At 41.6% G+C, this 16702-nt stretch overlaps 1 protein-coding gene across 3 annotated transcripts; it reads right to left on the bottom strand.

Annotated features, from left to right (window-relative positions):
- Positions 1 to 352: 352 nt before the first annotated feature.
- DENR (density regulated re-initiation and release factor) lies at positions 353 to 12697 on the bottom strand. Of its 3 annotated transcripts, none has more exons than XM_025933332.2 (8): positions 12565 to 12697; positions 11622 to 11736; positions 6803 to 6822; positions 6006 to 6090; positions 4184 to 4267; positions 1792 to 1908; positions 753 to 892; positions 353 to 645 (listed from the first exon to the last, which is right to left on the bottom strand). In XM_025933332.2, the coding sequence occupies exons 2-8, from the start codon at positions 11725 to 11727 to the stop codon at positions 601 to 603; spliced, it is 597 nt and encodes a 198-aa protein (XP_025789117.1). In that variant the 5' UTR covers positions 11728 to 11736; positions 12565 to 12697; the 3' UTR covers positions 353 to 600. The 3 variants fall into 3 exon arrangements, with proteins under 3 accessions (XP_025789117.1, XP_025789116.1, XP_086537699.1); XM_025933331.2 differs by lacking the exon at positions 12565 to 12697 and adding an exon at positions 12521 to 12539; XM_086681573.1 differs by lacking the exon at positions 12565 to 12697 and adding an exon at positions 7912 to 7973.
- Between the last annotated feature and the right edge of the window lie 4005 nt (positions 12698 to 16702).

Here is a 16702-nt window from a genome sequence, read left to right on the forward strand (position 1 = left end):
CAAATAATCTCCAGAACTGAACAACTCCTACCAACATTAAGTTAATGTGACCACAGAGTGGACTTGGTTGGTAACAATGAAGCAAATTCAACCACAAATCTATTTGATGCCCAAGCATCTCAAAACTATCACACCAAAGAAGCAAGGAGACAATCATTAATGGTGATGAAGCCAAAATTCAAATTCTTTAAAACATTACGCGGCTTTAAATCATGATTTAATTAAATCACGACTATTTTTAAGAAAATTAACTCATTAAATCATGATTATTTTAAGAAACAGAAAAGCTTTGCACAAAAAATCTAGTGTTTTTCCAAAAATAAAAAGTTAAAAAGAGAAAGAGAAAAGTCAGTACCAAATGACCAAAAATTTTTATTTGACTAAATTCTATTTCATGCATAAGCATGACAGTCTCCCCTGTTTATTAGACTTTGGCAATAAAAAAAACAAGCAGCCTTATACAGAACAGTGAAAATGCCAAGGGTGAGGGTAGTCTACAGTTTTACTGTAGGATAAATATATATATTTTTAAAAGGCCTCTCTCCCTTTGGCCATATCAACTCTCAGTTCAAATCATTAAATAGAGACAAATTTTCAAAATCACTTCTTTACTTCTCCAAGATCTTCGATGCTATCATCATCCACCTATAAAACACAAATAATTACATCTCGTGAATTGTGGTATCAAATAACACGGAAGAATCTTGCTTTAAAAACTTATTTCCACAGATGCACACATTCTACCTACTCACCTCTGGCCATTTTTCCTGAATGACATCAATTATGTCATCTGTAAAGTCTCCCTGAATGATGATTTCATCCTCTCCTGTCACTGAGGCACCACAGGAGAATTTTTGAGCAAAAAATCTTTGTGCTTCTTTTAGATCAATTTCTGTTATTTATAAAAAAAGAAATAGCAAGACTATAATTGGAATCGTATCAAAGACATTTTTCCATTTTTAAATTTAATCTTCATCTTAAATTCATAAAACAGATCACCTTGATGGGTTTTGTATTCCTTTCAGAATTACAAACTACCATAGGCAGTGGTCCTAACAACTCAACTCATTATTTTCAAGGTCAAATAAAGCTTCAGTACATAAAAACAGCATTTTTCGTAACTCATATAGTAAGACCCAAATAAATCCAGGAACACATTGATTCCAAGCATTATACGTACATTTCCAAGTACAACAAAGTTCCTTTGTTTATCCCTTTTTACAAGACAAAAATTTACAGCAGGGAAACAAACCTACTATCTCATGATTGTTTTTTAACCTGCGCTGTCGCAAGAAGGGACTCTGGTTTACAATTTTGCTGTTCATTCAAGGCCTCCACGAGAAGCTCTGAAGCAGGACACTGGGCCAATATCCACCTTCCCTCACCCTCTACTGTCATTCCCAGAGGGCACGAGCCATTTTGCTACTCTGCCATCCAAGCCTGCAGGGACAGAGGCGCAATACTGATAGGCTTCAAAAGATATCCTACCTAGCCCTTCTCATTCCACATAAAATGTGCCCAAGCAGGAATTCTGGGAAGGAAAAAGTTAAACTAGTCCCCTCTGCAAAAGATTTTTAAATTTCTTCAAAATTTGATTTTGGAGCTATAGTTAGAAATGCAAAATCTCATTTTGTATCTTCTTAGCAAAAAATAGATCTGTGAAATTTTCATGATGTCGGATGGTAACAGAGAAAGAGACGGAAAGAGCAAGATAAAGACAGGGAGCGGGAGGGAAGGAGGCAGAGAGCAAGAGAGAAGATAGTTCACACATCTTAAACATACTTAACTCACCAAAAGTTGCAAGGCCACATACTCTTGTTACATATTTCTTCTTTGCTCTGGGAATTTTGGCTATCGTAACCTTTTGTGGTACGGTCTTCTTTTTTTGCTTTATTTGACCCCTTCCACCTTTATTTATTAAAAAAGAGCTCAGCATTAATTGTTTCGTGTTTAACATACAGAATACTGTCTCTAAGTTTGTTAATTTTCAAGATACCAAATATTAATTTCTAAAGTTTCTTCTTCTAATACAAAACTAATAAATACATGCATGAGTATTCATCCAATAAATACTAACTAATTAATATGTGCCAGCCAAGCACTGTATTAAGGGCTGAGAACACAAAGATGAACAGAAGAAAACACAGTCCCTGCACTCCAGGGACTCTCAGTCTAGTGAAGGGAGACAAAAAAAGCTTAATAAGTACTGCAACCTGATATATACTATAATAGGATCCATGAATACTGCACTACCATTGCTTTGCAGAGGAATGGCTTACTATGCTTCCAGAGGACAGAAATGGTTTCTGAGAAGAAATGGCATTTAAATTCTTATAGAATAAGAACTGTCCAGATGAAAGCAGAAGGGCTGGAGAGACACAGTAAAAAAGGAACCCCAGAAGAAAGGAGCAAGTACAAAGATAAGAGAAGGCATTAGATTTGAGAACTACGATTGTCCTGATGAAGGATGCTTACGAACGTGTTGCAGATAAAGCCAGAAAAGCAAAAGATCACCTACCGGTCATTAAAGGACTAGTGCAAGAAGCTGTTACTAGACTTTATATCGAAGCAGAAGAAAAGCCACTGAACAACTATAGAGGAGTCAAATTACCAGATTTAGGTTTTATGAGATCAATCTACAGTGTGGAGCGTGAGCGTTTGAAGAGTAAGGCTGTCAGGGAGGCCACTAGAGGCTCCTACATTAGTTCAGATGAAAATTAATCAAAATCTAACAAAGTAGTGATAACAGCAATGGTGACTAGGCACAGGATAAAGAGAGTAAGGAGAAGAAACACAACAGAATTTAGAAATGACTAAAAGGAGTAAAGAGGACCCAAGAGGAGTCTCAGGTTTCTGGCTCAGATGACTGGATAAAGTATGCTGTCATTAACCAAAACACATAGATTTGGGACTTAGTAAGGTTTTTTGGCATACTGCTTTTGAGATGCCTGTGGGACCATGCACATTGCCAGTCTAGAGACAGAGGCCAGGAATTTCAAGCGTACTAGAGGTACAGGAATTTCAAGTGTGGAGTGGTGTCAGCAGTGAGGGATGTGAAAGAATCACTCAGGGAGAAAGCTGCAGAATGAGAAGGTATGAGGGCCGAGGACAGGATCCCGGGAAATACAGCTCTTTAGGGACAGATAAGAAGTCTGTATAGAAGACCAAAGAGGAGTGACAGGGAGAATGAAGAAAGAAGTCTATCACAAAAACCAAGGCAGTACATACAGCATTTCAAGAAGTGTGTGCTCGAACACTCCTTTTGGTTAGCAATTACTGAGCCACTGATGACCCCTGTTAGAGGAATTTCAGCAGCGTGACAGTCAGCTTAGGATGGAATGAGGCATGAACAATGAGGGACAGAAGAGCAAGGATGTGAGTCCAGTCTTACTAAAGAAGTCTGGCTAAGAAGGGCAGGGCAAGGAATAAGGTAACGACATGGACTTTTGAGGGAATTTTTCTTGAAAGATGCAAAGTCCTTATTAATAAGCTAATTTTAGTCACAGGGGAGAATAATTAAGGAAGAAGAAACAGGCAGGGACAAGATCCAGAGTACAGGAATTCATTTTACAAGGAGGAGAAATAAGTATATGCAACAGTTGTTTTAAAAAAAATTCAGGGGCGCCTACGTGGTTCAGTCAGTTAAGCGTCAGACTTCGGCTCAGGTCATGATCTCACAGTTTGTGAGTTCAAGCCCTGTGTAGGGCTCTGTGCTGACAGTTAGGAGCCTGGACCCTGCTTCAGATTCTGTGTCTCCCTCTCTGCCCCTCCCCCACTCACACACTGTCTCTCTTTCTCAAGATAAATAAACATTAAAAAAAATTTTTTTTAATTCAACTGAGCTGACATGAGAGAATAAAATCTTTTATAAACATCCTCACTCCAACTAAATAGAATACAAAGGTAACAAAGTTTTCAAGTCATAAACAAGGTGGTTGATTGCTTTTTACATATGTACGCAGCAAATAAAGCATGTTTTCGTAGGTCCAATTTACCGATAAAGCCCAAATCATATGACATCCAGTAATCTTGAGAATATGATTCTGTCTCATTCTGTAGGGTATACATATGGAACTAAAATAGCAGGTAGGTATTGCTGCCTTTGGGACTGTCTTCATTTCGTATTTCCTCTGGTAGAGGAAAGGTGTGTTTATATAAATCACGCCACAGATTTAGGCCTTACCTCTCTTCTGCTTTTTCTTCTCTTCTTCTTCCCCTGCTGTGCCTTGACCCTCACTAATTCCAGATTCTTGTTTGGGCGAATTTTCTAGATTTAACAATTAAATCCAAAAGGATTAACAATCACTTTAGAATAACCTTAAAACATCAATTCTGAGCAACTTCTTATACAATTAAGGCATCTTGCCAACAACCGAGCATGTCATTTATAAAGCAAATGATTATACTGCTAACTTCTTATCGAGTCTAATTCTGGTCATTATGGTAAAGTGTATGGTGATAGAAGACAAAATAAAGTCTTGGACGTGAGAGGATTAGGATCCTTTTAGCCACATGAAAGCAGCATAAAACACTCAGACCCTGCAGGAGTGTTTAGCATCTAAACATACTATCTAGGTAACAGGAAGTCTGATCCTGAGTAAGACGACTCCCTCCTCAGGTCATATCATGACCTACACAGCTCATGTCCAGGGCTGACCATGACCATGCAGACTGACTGTAACAACCAACTTTAGGGTTCTTCTCCAACCACGGACAATGACTATGTAGCTACTATCCAAAAGGGCCTTAGGGATCGTGCGTCTTGGAAACAATCGGAAAATCAAAACAGCAAACAATGGAATAACGTCAGTACATCTGATAGGCCTGTTCCCAGCCCAGGCTTTCCCTTCTTCCTGCCACTGCCTTCATTTCCAGCAATCTTGTAACAGAAGCCAACATTTGAACAAAATGAAGAAATCTGTTCCTCTGCAGGCTTCCTTTCCTCTGGCAACAGCAACTCCCATTTTTCTAGTTGCCAAAACCCTGAATGCCTCCTTTTCTCACATCCCACATGTAACACATCAAAAAACCCTGTCAGCTCTACCTCCAAAACATATTGAGAATCTGACCACTTTTCACCACCTCCACCACTACCATTCTGGTCAGGTCGTCATGGTCTCCCGACCTGATCATTGCCACGGCCTCTTACCTGCCTGTGCCCTCTTCAGTCTATTCTTTAGCACAGCAGCCTAAGAGATGACGCTGAACAAAAGTTAGACCTTACTGCTCTTCCGTTCAGATCTCTCCAATAGCTCATCTGATTCTGAATGAAAGCCAAGACTTGGTGTCGAAGGTGTGGTCCTCCATTACTTCTCTGACTTCATCTCTGACCCTCCTTCCCCTCCTTCCATAAGCTCCAGACAAGACACAAGCTCCTTGATGTTTCCTGAATATGACAGGTAAGCTCTTGCCTTAGGGACTCTGCACTTGCACTGCACCTGGAATGTTCTCCCGGATATCCAAATGACTCACTCCCTCCCTTCCTTTAGGTCTTTGTTCAAATGCCGTCTTTTCAGCAAAATCTTCTCTGCCCCCACCTAAAATTTCAGATTCCCTTCCCAACAATTCTTATCTCCCCATTCCCTACTTATCACTATTTAACATACTTATTTTGTCTTGTTTTACCCTTCTAGAATATCATTTCCAAAGAGTAAAGCTTTTGTTTACTGCTTTATCCTCAGCATCTAGACAATGTGTAGTATATAGTATGCTCACAAGAAATAATTTGTTAAATGAAGGAGTGAAAATACATATGCCCCTAAACTATTACTCTTGTTATAAGAAAGTTGTTCTAAGCTATCTGTGAGAGATAAGACACATGAAACAGTGTGTGATTCTATGTAAGAAATTTTAACCCAAGAATGTAAAGTGGTTTTAAAGCCAATAGCTATAAATACAATTTTGTAATCTCCTACTAAAGGAGCTCGTTCATATCTTTATAATAATGCCTTATGTGCATTTGTTTCAGGTACAGAAGTTTTGATGAAAGAAAAAAATGCTCATACCTACAGTAAGTTTTGCAAACTCATTTGGAAAATTCTTCTCTAACCACTGTCGACATTTAGCGACATCAGGCATATATTCACAGTACTGAGGGAGGCAGGGAGGGGAGGAGAACAAACTGAGTCACAACAGAACATTTTCAGTCAACCAGTACATTTTAATTAAAAGTCATTTCCTAAAGTTGCTATATTAAGAAGGATGAAACTAACTACTCCCACCTGACATCTTATCCACAGGAATTCGGTGTTCCACCAGGAAATGCCCCATGAGAAATTAGAATTTAAAAAGGATTAGGCACCTCCTCACTGCGGTACTTTATTTTCTCTCCATCAAACAGAAGGGCCATTAGAAAAAGGAGCAAACAGACAAAAACAAGCATGCTTATTTTTGCTTTGGGCACACAGGTGTCTCACTATTTCTGTGACTTGCCCACAGAGCCTGACTCAGAAACTTACTAACAGAAAATCTTACACATAATTTAATTTATGCTCTCCTCTGCTTAGACATTAGATTCTGGCTTTAAGGCTACCCTTGCTTTATTAGCTAATGATTCATGAGTTCCATGCAAAAGTCCAAACTGTCTAGTCAAGTGCAAGGGATGTACACATATGATTCAAAGTCTAAAGAAAACAATTTGTAAGACCATAAAATCATTCAGTTCTTTTTTTGTAGAAAAAGCTGAAACTCTACAATTAAATGATAGAAAATGAAAAATTAAAAAAAGCTCTCAGGCTAGCTCTAAAGTCAATAACCTCAAATGCAGAAGTTAAAGAAACAAAAGAATTTTAAAAGAACTTACCTCTGTTGGTAATGAGCAGACTGGGGAAATGCAGAGAAAAGAAAGATTAGAAAATTTAAATATATATAAACACACAGGGCGCATCGTAACTTTTATTTTAAATTTGACAAAATGGTTCATTTCTACTTTTTCCTATAATTCTGAACCACTTTTCGAATACCACCCATGCTTTTTTTTTTTTTTTGAGGTAAAAGGCACATAATTAATAAAAGTATTATCTTGATTTTTTTTTTTTTTTTTAATTTGAAAGAAAGAGAGCACTCCCGCAGGCATGAGCAGGGGAGGGGCAGAGAGAGAGGGAGACAGAATTCCAAGCAGGCTCAGGACTGTCAGCACAGAGCCCAAGGCGGGGCTCAAAGTCACTAACTGTGAGATCATGACCTGAGCTGAAATCAAGAGTTGAACGCTTAACCAACTGAGCTACCCAGGTGCACCAAATTTTATTTTTTATCTAAACAAGATTCTATCCCTCAGCTGATGGAGCATCAAACTATACTATCCTGTATATCTTAAGGTTTTCCAGAAACACTTCAATGGGTCTGAAGCTAAGCTGAGAACAAGTAAAGCTTGAATGAAACTGGTTATTTATTTATTTATTTTTTTTTTAATTTTTTGACAGAGAATCTTAAACAGGCTTTACTCACAGCACAAAGCCACACTGGGCTTGATCCCATGATCCTGGGATCACAACCTGAGTCAAAATCAAGAGTCAACCAACGGAACCACCCAGGCACCCCTGACAATTGTTATTTCTTTTGATAGCTTTACCACAATAGCCACTAGTTTTCATTCATACTAACACATTTATAGACTTCAATAGCACTTTTGCTACCACCTCTTCGCAGTTAGTATTTCTTTTTCTTTTTCATATTATGCTACACAAGATTATGCAACTGTAAAGCTACAGGGAATGCTGGTTCAAGCTCATCATTGTTGTACAGGCTAACGCACTCGAAGAACTCAAAAGGTTTCCTAATTTTAAATATAATTCTGTTACTGGGTCAATTGCTTATTTTGTTTTTATTTCTAAGGTGATGAATGGAGTACTTCAGTGTGTCCAAGATCTTGAGATCGGTGAGGGAGAAGAGGGGTGGTGCGCCATTACTCACAACAGCAATTATCTTTATGTCCATTATTATGTGTCATCATCACAACCCTGGAGTAATCACACCTGTATTACCGAAGAGAAAGAGGAGACTTCAAGTAAGTAACCCACTGCATCTGGTTAGTAAAACAGGATTTGAACCCTGGTCTGTTTCTGAAGCTCACACTCTTAAGCACTGAATCGGATTACATGACACACACAGGTAGTGCAGCTGTGTGCCAGACTCGTGACAGAGGTATGCCTTCTCCTCACCTCACTATTTTATAGATGAAGCTCTCAAAACAGGTTAAAGAGCTCAGCCAATGACAAAGGTGGTATGTGGCAGAAGAAAACTAGCAATCTAGCACCTCTTTATTTCAAGTGTAGAGTTCCTTCCACCAAAGCACTCCCTGGTTAGCTAGAGATCTGAAAGTTCAAATACCAGTAGGTACAGACATCCAGCCACAGTTCAGGATATAATTATAGGTTAAATGCCATTACAGCAAATATGAAAGCTATATAACTTTGTACGCCATTTCAAAGACTATTCAGTTCAACAAAATTCTAATACAATGTAAAAATTTGGACAAGTCTTCCGGGTTCACTGTTACTTGCTTTCAAAGTCAATTTTGGGGCGCCTGGGTGGCTCAGTCGGTTAAACGTCTGACTTCGGCTCAGGTCACGATCTTACAGCTTGTGGGTTCAGGCCCCGTGTCGGGCTCTGTGCTGACAGCTCAGAGCCTAGAGCCTGTTTTGGATTCTGTGTCTCCATCTCTCTCTCAGCCCCTCCCCGACTCATGCTCTGGCTCTCTCTCTCTCTCAAAAATAAGTAAACATCAAAAAAATAATAATAAAGTCAATATCTCTTTTTGCAAACTAGCTTTTCAACACAAAGCGCTAGCAGTTACCATCAAACTTCACATCACTAATACTGGAAAAACACGAAGAACAAAGCATCATCATCCATGAGACCTTCTGTATGGTCTGAATGTTTGTGTCCCCTCAGAATCAGTATGTTGAAATCCAACGTGATGGTATTAGGAAGTGGAGCCTTGTGGAGTATTATTCATTCTTCTCAACAGCCCTCTGAAGTAGGCTTTTTAACGGATAAGGGAACTGACCAAGTGAGTAAATGGCTGAGCTGGGATTCAAACTCTGATGGACTTCAGATACTGAAGTCACAACCCTGAAGACACAAGGTCTCCCGAGAAATGACCTCATCCTACCTAGCCTTGTTCCTCACTCTACACCAACCAGCACTCTACTCCAATCAGCCCTTTCTTTTCTTTTTTTTTTTTAACTTTTTATCATGTTTATTTATTTTGAGAGAGAGAGAGAACATGCCTGCATGCGTGGGGGAGAGGCACAGAGAGAGAGGGAGAAAAAGAATCCCAAGCAGGCTCTGCATGGTCATCACAGAGCCCAACACAGGGCTTGATCTCAAGAACAATCCCACAGAACCATGAGGTCATGACCTGAGCTGAAATCAAGAGTCAGGCGCTTAACAGACAAAGCCACCCAAGCACCTCTCCAATTAGCCCTCTCTTTTCCTCTCCCCTGAGGAAATCATATTAAATCTTACCACCATATTGTTCTTATGAATTCCTTCGCTTTTCCTTAGAATTCTACCCATTCTCTAAGGCCTCCCATTTCCTTGGAAAGTTCCCTATTTCCCTCTGAACAAAGATCCCGCCTTTTCCTGAACTCCTAACTCACAGTTATTATCAGTATCCTCTAATTTAGAATTTAGTATTTCTTAAGTGCTTCTCCTACAAGCGGACCATAAACTCATTGAAGAAGTAACCCTGTCCCCAGCCTAGTGCCAGGAATATCAATACAAACTAAGGAGGAAAATGAAAATAAACCTCTCTTAAAAACATCAGGAACTTCTGGTCAACACAAATTATTACTTGGGTGCTTGCATATTTAATGGAATTGTTCAAAAGTCACCTTAGCAGTGACATAAACAATTTAACAGGATGGTGTTCATATACTGTATTTCATCAGTTCTAAATTTTTTTTCATTTTTATAGGGATGCAACTTATAATTATGACAGGTCAGTCTGACAGCTTTTTTTTCTTTCTGGTGGAACATAAAATAATGGTGAAGCTTATAAAATATGGAGCCTTAGATGAAATAGTACAAAGAACAACAGCTCTTAACTACATCTGACCGAGATAAATAAAACATACTAAACTAGTACACTCCTCTAATAATAACATTTATTGTACTACATTCTCATGTTAGTTGCTATACCAGGACCTTTATACAAATCACTTGACTTAGGATATAATCATCATTTTCATTGTACAGACCTTAAGAAACAGACCTCCAATCCTTTACTGAATTAGGTAACTTGCCCAAGGTCACATAGCTGGTAATGCTGGAGTCAGGATGCAAACTTTGGTCTGTGACTCCAAAGGCAAACAGTTATCACCAAATAGGATCAGTATCATAACAAAACTCAATCAACCCTACAAAAAGTTCAGGAGAACTTACACTTACTGACTTCCTTACACTTACTGAATTCCTATATTCTTACTAAGGTATTCTACAATAATTTTTACTATCAAAGTAATAATAATAATTCTATCAATTTATTGACACTAAATGTCATTGTCAAATGTCATTGACACTAAATGACAAATTGAGGAAATTTTAACTCAGTGACATCACCTCTTTTAGAGTGACATCACTCTATTATACTCCAAAACCATGGACCTTTTCACTACTTATTCACTAGTCAGTCCCCAGCACCTAAAACATTGCTAGGCACACAGTAAATGGCCAAAAACATTTCCTGGGGCGCCTGGGTGGCTCAGTAAGTGTCCGATTTCATCTCAGGTCATGATCTCACGGGTTCGTGAGTTCGAGCCCCACATCTGGCTCTGCACTGTCAGCACAGAGCCTGCTTGGGATCCTCTGTCTCGCGCGCACTCTCTCTCTCTCTCTCTCTCTGTCCCTCCCCCACTCATGCACACATACGCTCTCTCCCTCTCAAAAACAGACATTAAAAAAATATATTTCCTGAAAAAATTAATATTTACCTGCCCTTTTGCTATCTTGTACCTTCAAGTTTTTCTGAAACCTTCCAAAATGCTAATAAAATTAGGGCATTTCGAACTCATGGATGTTCTATATTGAAAATGAGGAAAAGCACTCGGAGAATCCTGGTTTGAGCTAACATGTAGATTATTAGGCAAACCAAGAACACTTTCCTTAGACTGTCCTACTACCCATCACCCCAACCTCATCATCTTCCATTCCCTACTGACACCCGCCCTATACTATACCCTGTGCTAATACAAAGCTGCTCATTTCTCCAGAGACATGCATCAAGCCTTTTCTTGCACAGCTGTTCACTTCATCTGGGACGCCCTTCCCCGAGTCCTCATCCAGTCCTTGTCATCTCTTAAGACTCCATGTCTTCCAAGACGTCCTCCTTTCATAGCCAGATGAGCAAGTAACATTAGGCTGAAATAATTTATTTGCACTTCTCTAGTCCTACTGGACCGTAAGCTTCTCCAGGCCAAGTAGCAAGACACAAGTCGCACAGGTTGGGAAAATCTATTAAACCATGCCCCCTCTTCACCACTACCCACCCTCCCCACCCCCAGGTAAGGATTTACCAAATAGCAAAGATGAGAAAAGGATTACTAGAATCCAATGAGAAACTACTATGACAATGCATAAAAATCAAGAGTAAAAGCCACTTTCTGCTTTGTAACACTTGCCTCCACAGTAGAGGACTCGAAGTGGGTAGTCTGCATCTAACTTGGTATTGCCCCTCGGCTCTCCTTTGCAATCGTGCCCACCGGATTCAGAAATATCAGCAGCCATCTCACAAACCTGTAAGCAAGGAAAATAACACATTTTCACTCTTTTGGACCAAGACCCCAGAGAAGCAGTGTTCAAACGTAGTCTCACCTCCTCCTCCCACGAGAAATACCTCAACCCTACATCTGTTTCAGTTCTGTTCCCAAATGAAGGATACAAGCTCCATTAGGATTCATAAAATATGAGCAATTCTGGGTGCACCATTACCAGCTCCACAGGTCTACAGGGAAGCAAGTGACCGAAGCTAGAGAACCGTGAAGGATGGGGGAAAGGGACACGAGTGAAAGAGGAAACAGTGGGATAACAGGATGGGGAGAAGGATCCGTAGTGACGGGGCAAAAGGTCTGGGGGTGCTCTGGAAGGGATGCAAACTGCAGCAATAAAGGCCACAAAGCAGCTGGACGAAAAGAGGCTGGAAGAGCCTACGAAGAAGGGGCGGGTGACTGGAGGTGCCCCCCATACAGGGTGTGGGGGCAGCTAAACGCCAAGGGAGGGACACAGGAATCGGGAAAGGGGTTGGAAGTGGGAGGGGGCGGGGAGACCAGAATCTGAAGAGAGAAAATGGGGGCAGAAGAATCAGGAAGAGGCAGAATGTAAGAGCACTGAGGCGACAAGGACGGCCAGGTGTTAGGAGAAGACGTGAGGCGAAGGAGCAATCCCGGGGACACCAGAGGGGCCCATGTGGGCGGGGGTGTGGAGACGCTCGGCCCGGCCCCCTTCCGCCGGGCAGCACCTCGGCTTCCCCAACGCTCTCTACGAGCTTCTCGGAAGAGGGAGAGGCACGAGGGATCGTTACCCAGGCGGTCGCACAACCCCCGCCGCCTCCGCTCCCGCCACTACCGCCAGCTGAAGCAACACATGCAACTCCTCTTCCCCGGCCAGGGCCGCCTGAAAGCCCGTCTGCCAGCCGCGGTCCCGCGAGACAATAAGCCTTTATCGCGAGATTCAGGCCGCCGCTGGGCGGCTGTCGCGAGACGCCTGGAGGCGGAGGCGGAGAGGAATTGGAGAGCATGCGCGTTTTGCTCGGGGGCGGGGCCAGGCCTCCAAGCGGCTGACAGCCAGTAGGCGGTGCTCGCTACCCGCGGGAGAGAACTGGAGGTGGGCGGTCCGCGAGCGGAAGCGAACGCTGATGGGAAAGCGGGGACGTGCGCCTAAGTCATCAGTGACTCCTTGTTAATGAGCTGGGGAATGTTATCCCCCGTCTGGGGTGCATCCTGGAGTCCTGACTAACCCCCCCCAGCCTGTTGGATAAGTCACTCCTCCGCGGGGAAATGGCAGCTGGAAAAGGCATTTCGTTTCAACACCTTTCCCTACATTGGCTGAATTATTCTTGAAAAGATAGTTATCAACATTATTTAGATCGTTCTCATCGCCCATAATCTCACCATCCTAACAACGATTTTCATCACCTTCCTCGTGTTTACCTATCCTTATATGTGCTGCAAGTTGGAATTAATCTCTCCCCTCTCAGGCTCTCTCCCAAGCAGCCGGAAACCTGGTAGACATAACCACACATGGGGCGTGTTTGCTTTGCTTCCATACAGTTGTCTCATTTGGGAAAATCCCTAACCGTACTCCACCTGAATCCCGTTTGTGAAATGGGAGTAATAATACTACGGTGCTTGTAGAGTCATGAGGGTTAGGAAAACGATGACCAAAAAGTGCTTTGTAGCTGGTGGAGGTTGCTCTTTTGTATTTTGTTCTGCCCTGTGCCTCATTCCCCTCCTTCCCGGCCAACTTCATTTGCCACCACCACCCTTAAATTTTCTGCTTACAATTTACTTTGTGCACAAAGCCATCTGGCGTAATCTTTTCCACCAGGCTGTGGTCTCCACTCTGACATCATTTTCTAAATAAGAGGCCCCAATAGCATTCGATTCCCATAATAACTTCCATTTACTGACACCCACCTTCTACTATGTGCCAACAACCTGCTCATTTGGGGATACAGAGTCCAGGTGGATTCATTTCACAAAATTTTCTTGATGTGAAGAACAAATGCGAAAGGAAATATAGATAAAATTAAATTTCCTTATAACCTGCAGCCCATTGGCAAATATAATATTTGACAAGAATAATTGTATAAGTATCGACAAGTATAATAAGGACGAGCAATTGAACTCCCTACTGTCTTAATGTTAATACTTTGCTAGAGGCTAAAACCACCTTAGCTTGACAATAGATGGCCTCCAGGATCCTGGGAGTCTTCTTTAGCATATGAAAGTCCCTTTGGAAACTTCCCTTTGTCTTTATCCCACCCCCACCCCCCAACTTCAAAGTATGTCATCAGTCACGCCTCACAGCCCCAGTGCAGCTCTTTCTGCCCACGGTGCTGTCCCTGTGCTTTAATAAAACCACTCTTTTGCACCAAAGATGTCACAAGAATTCTTAGCCGTGGGCTCTGAACCCCACCATTTCAAACCACCTCTCTGTTATGCACCAAGTACTGTGCTAGGAAGTGGGGGTACAGTGAACAAGGGACAAAGTCCCTACTCTTGTTAAATTTAGCAGTCTTAACAGTGTTAGCTGACTTAATCCTTACAAAAACCCTGTGAGGTAGGTATTACCTTTAATTTCCAGATGGTAAAATCAAAGCTCAAGCGTGGAAATAAATTCAGTTCACATGTGTTTAAGATCACACAGCTGGGGCGCCTGGGTGGCTCAGTCGGTTAAGCGTCCGACTTCGGCTCAGGTCACGATCTCGCGGTCCGGGAGTTCGAGCCCCGCGTCGGGCTCTGTGCTGACAGCTCAGAGCCTGGAGCCTGCTTCAGATTCTGTGTCTCCCTCTCTCTGACCCTCCCCTGTTCATGCTCTGTCTCTCCCTGTCTCAAAAATAAGTAAACGTTAAAAAAATTAAAAAAAAAAAGATAAGATCACACAGCTAATGCAATCTTTCATTGATCTTAAGATGCACATTTTTTCACATTTTAATATCTCGTATTGATGAGGGAGCCAAAGGCAAACTGAGGACAAAGCACAAGCTAACACCTACCCCCAACCCCAGGTGGGACATGTGTGACATTCCTCAGGCACTCCTGGCTGCCCAAGAACAAAGGAAAGGGAAAAACAAATAACTGATAGAGATCACAGTCATTCAGGACATGAGTCGCCATCAGTTTACAAATGTCTTAGTAAATTACAGGAAAAGACAATCTTTTTAAAAAATGTTTTACATTTATTTTTGAGAGAGAGAGAGAGAGAGAGAGAGAGAGATTGAGAGCTCGCACAAGTGGGGGAGGGGCAGAGAGAGAAAGAGACAATCCGAAGCAGGCTTCAGGCTCTGAGCTGTCAGCACAGAGCCCAACGAGGGGCTCGAACTCGCAAACTGTGAGTTCGCGACCTGAAGTGAACTTGGACGTTTAACCCACTGAGCCACCCAGGCGCCCCAGCAATCTTTTTTTGTTAATGTTTGTTTGTTTGTTTGTTTGTTTGTTTGTTTAGAGCGGGGGGTAGGGGCAGAGAGAGAGAGAGAAATCCCAAGGAGACTCTGCACTGCCAGCACAGAGCCCAACACTGGGCTCAATCCCTCAAACCCTGTTATCATGACCTCAGCCAAAACCAAGAGGCCATCTATCACTGACACAGCTCCGGTCAATGAGATACAGCAGCTGGTAAGGGGGGGCATCCCTTCTGTCAGGAAACTCTGTGAAAGATTTCTAAATGGACCGAAATATCGCATTCTCTTTGGTGTCATCACCATCTTTCACAATCTTTGAGCTATTTTACAATTTTGTAAGTTGTAGAAAACTGATAGAAATACAGTTGGCTCTTGTCCATAGAAATGCAAATGAGTCGTGTCTGGCGGAGCTGCAGGGGATTATTTCTCTGTTGGCTAGTTTTCCATCTATTTGTAAAGTCACTGCTTCATTCCTGATTGCTGACGTGGGAATATTTTCAAGAATTCTCCTTTGAATTGGTTTTAACATCTTATACTGATTTCCTTATTAGTTAACAAGTGAAATAAAATATTTGGCACATGTTTATTTTATGATTAAATGAGAGTCATGCTTTTATTCTTTTAGAAATTCATCATTTAATGCTTCTCAAGTAAAAAAGCAAGACCTCATGTTTAAAGAAAGAAAACAAAGCCTTGACCTTCCTCTCTTCATTCAGACCATGAGAACATGAAACATGAGCCATCCATGAGGGTCTAGCTTGAGAACGAAGGTACTGTATCAAGAATTTGGGACTGGGGGCGCCTGGGTGGCGCAGTCGGTTAAGCGTCCGACTTCAGCCAGGTCACGATCTCGCGGTCTGTGAGTTCGAGCCCCGCGTCGGGCTCTGGGCTGATGGCTCAGAGCCTGGAGCCTGTTTCCGGTTCTGTGTCTCCCTCTCTCTCTGCCCCTCGCCCGTTCATGCTCTGTCTCTCTCTGTCCCAAAAATAAATAAACGTTGAAAAAAAAAATTAAAAAAAAAAAAAAGAATTTGGGACTGGAAATAGATAAAAAGCCTATGTTCCGGATAGCATTGTTGAGTCATGGTATCAGTCCTTGACTGCCTCCCTTCTGGGGCTTTCTATTGTGAAAACTCCCTGCTCCCCACCCCCCCATCTGTTTAAACCAAAGCAGTAGGGTTTTCTATTATATTGCAGAATGCATTCCTAAATTATACTATCAGAAACCCAGAAAATAAAGAAGGGAAAGAAGGGAAGGAATGAAGAAAGAAAGAAAGAAAGAAAGAAAGAAAGAAAGAAAGAAAGAAAGAAAGAAAGAAAGAGAGAGAAAGAGAGAAAGAAAGAAAGAAAGAAAGAGAGAGAGAGAAAGAAAGAAAGAAAGAAAGAAAGAAAGAAAGAAAGAAAGAAAGACCAGATACTTCCTTTAGCACAACAGGGAAACCTGTGGTCAAGCAAAGCATGACTGAAAAAAAGAACAAAGCTGAGCCCTGACTGAAGGTGATGGGGAAATAATATTGTTGCAAGACCAGTCATTCAGAGGAACCATGGACGGAGGGGCATTCTGACACTCAACTTTCTGAGAAC

The sequence above is a fragment of the Puma concolor genome, chromosome D3, assembly GCF_028749965.1.
Source record: "Puma concolor isolate L17-30 chromosome D3, mPumCon1.1.hap2, whole genome shotgun sequence".
Taxonomy (NCBI): Eukaryota; Metazoa; Chordata; class Mammalia; order Carnivora; family Felidae; genus Puma; species Puma concolor.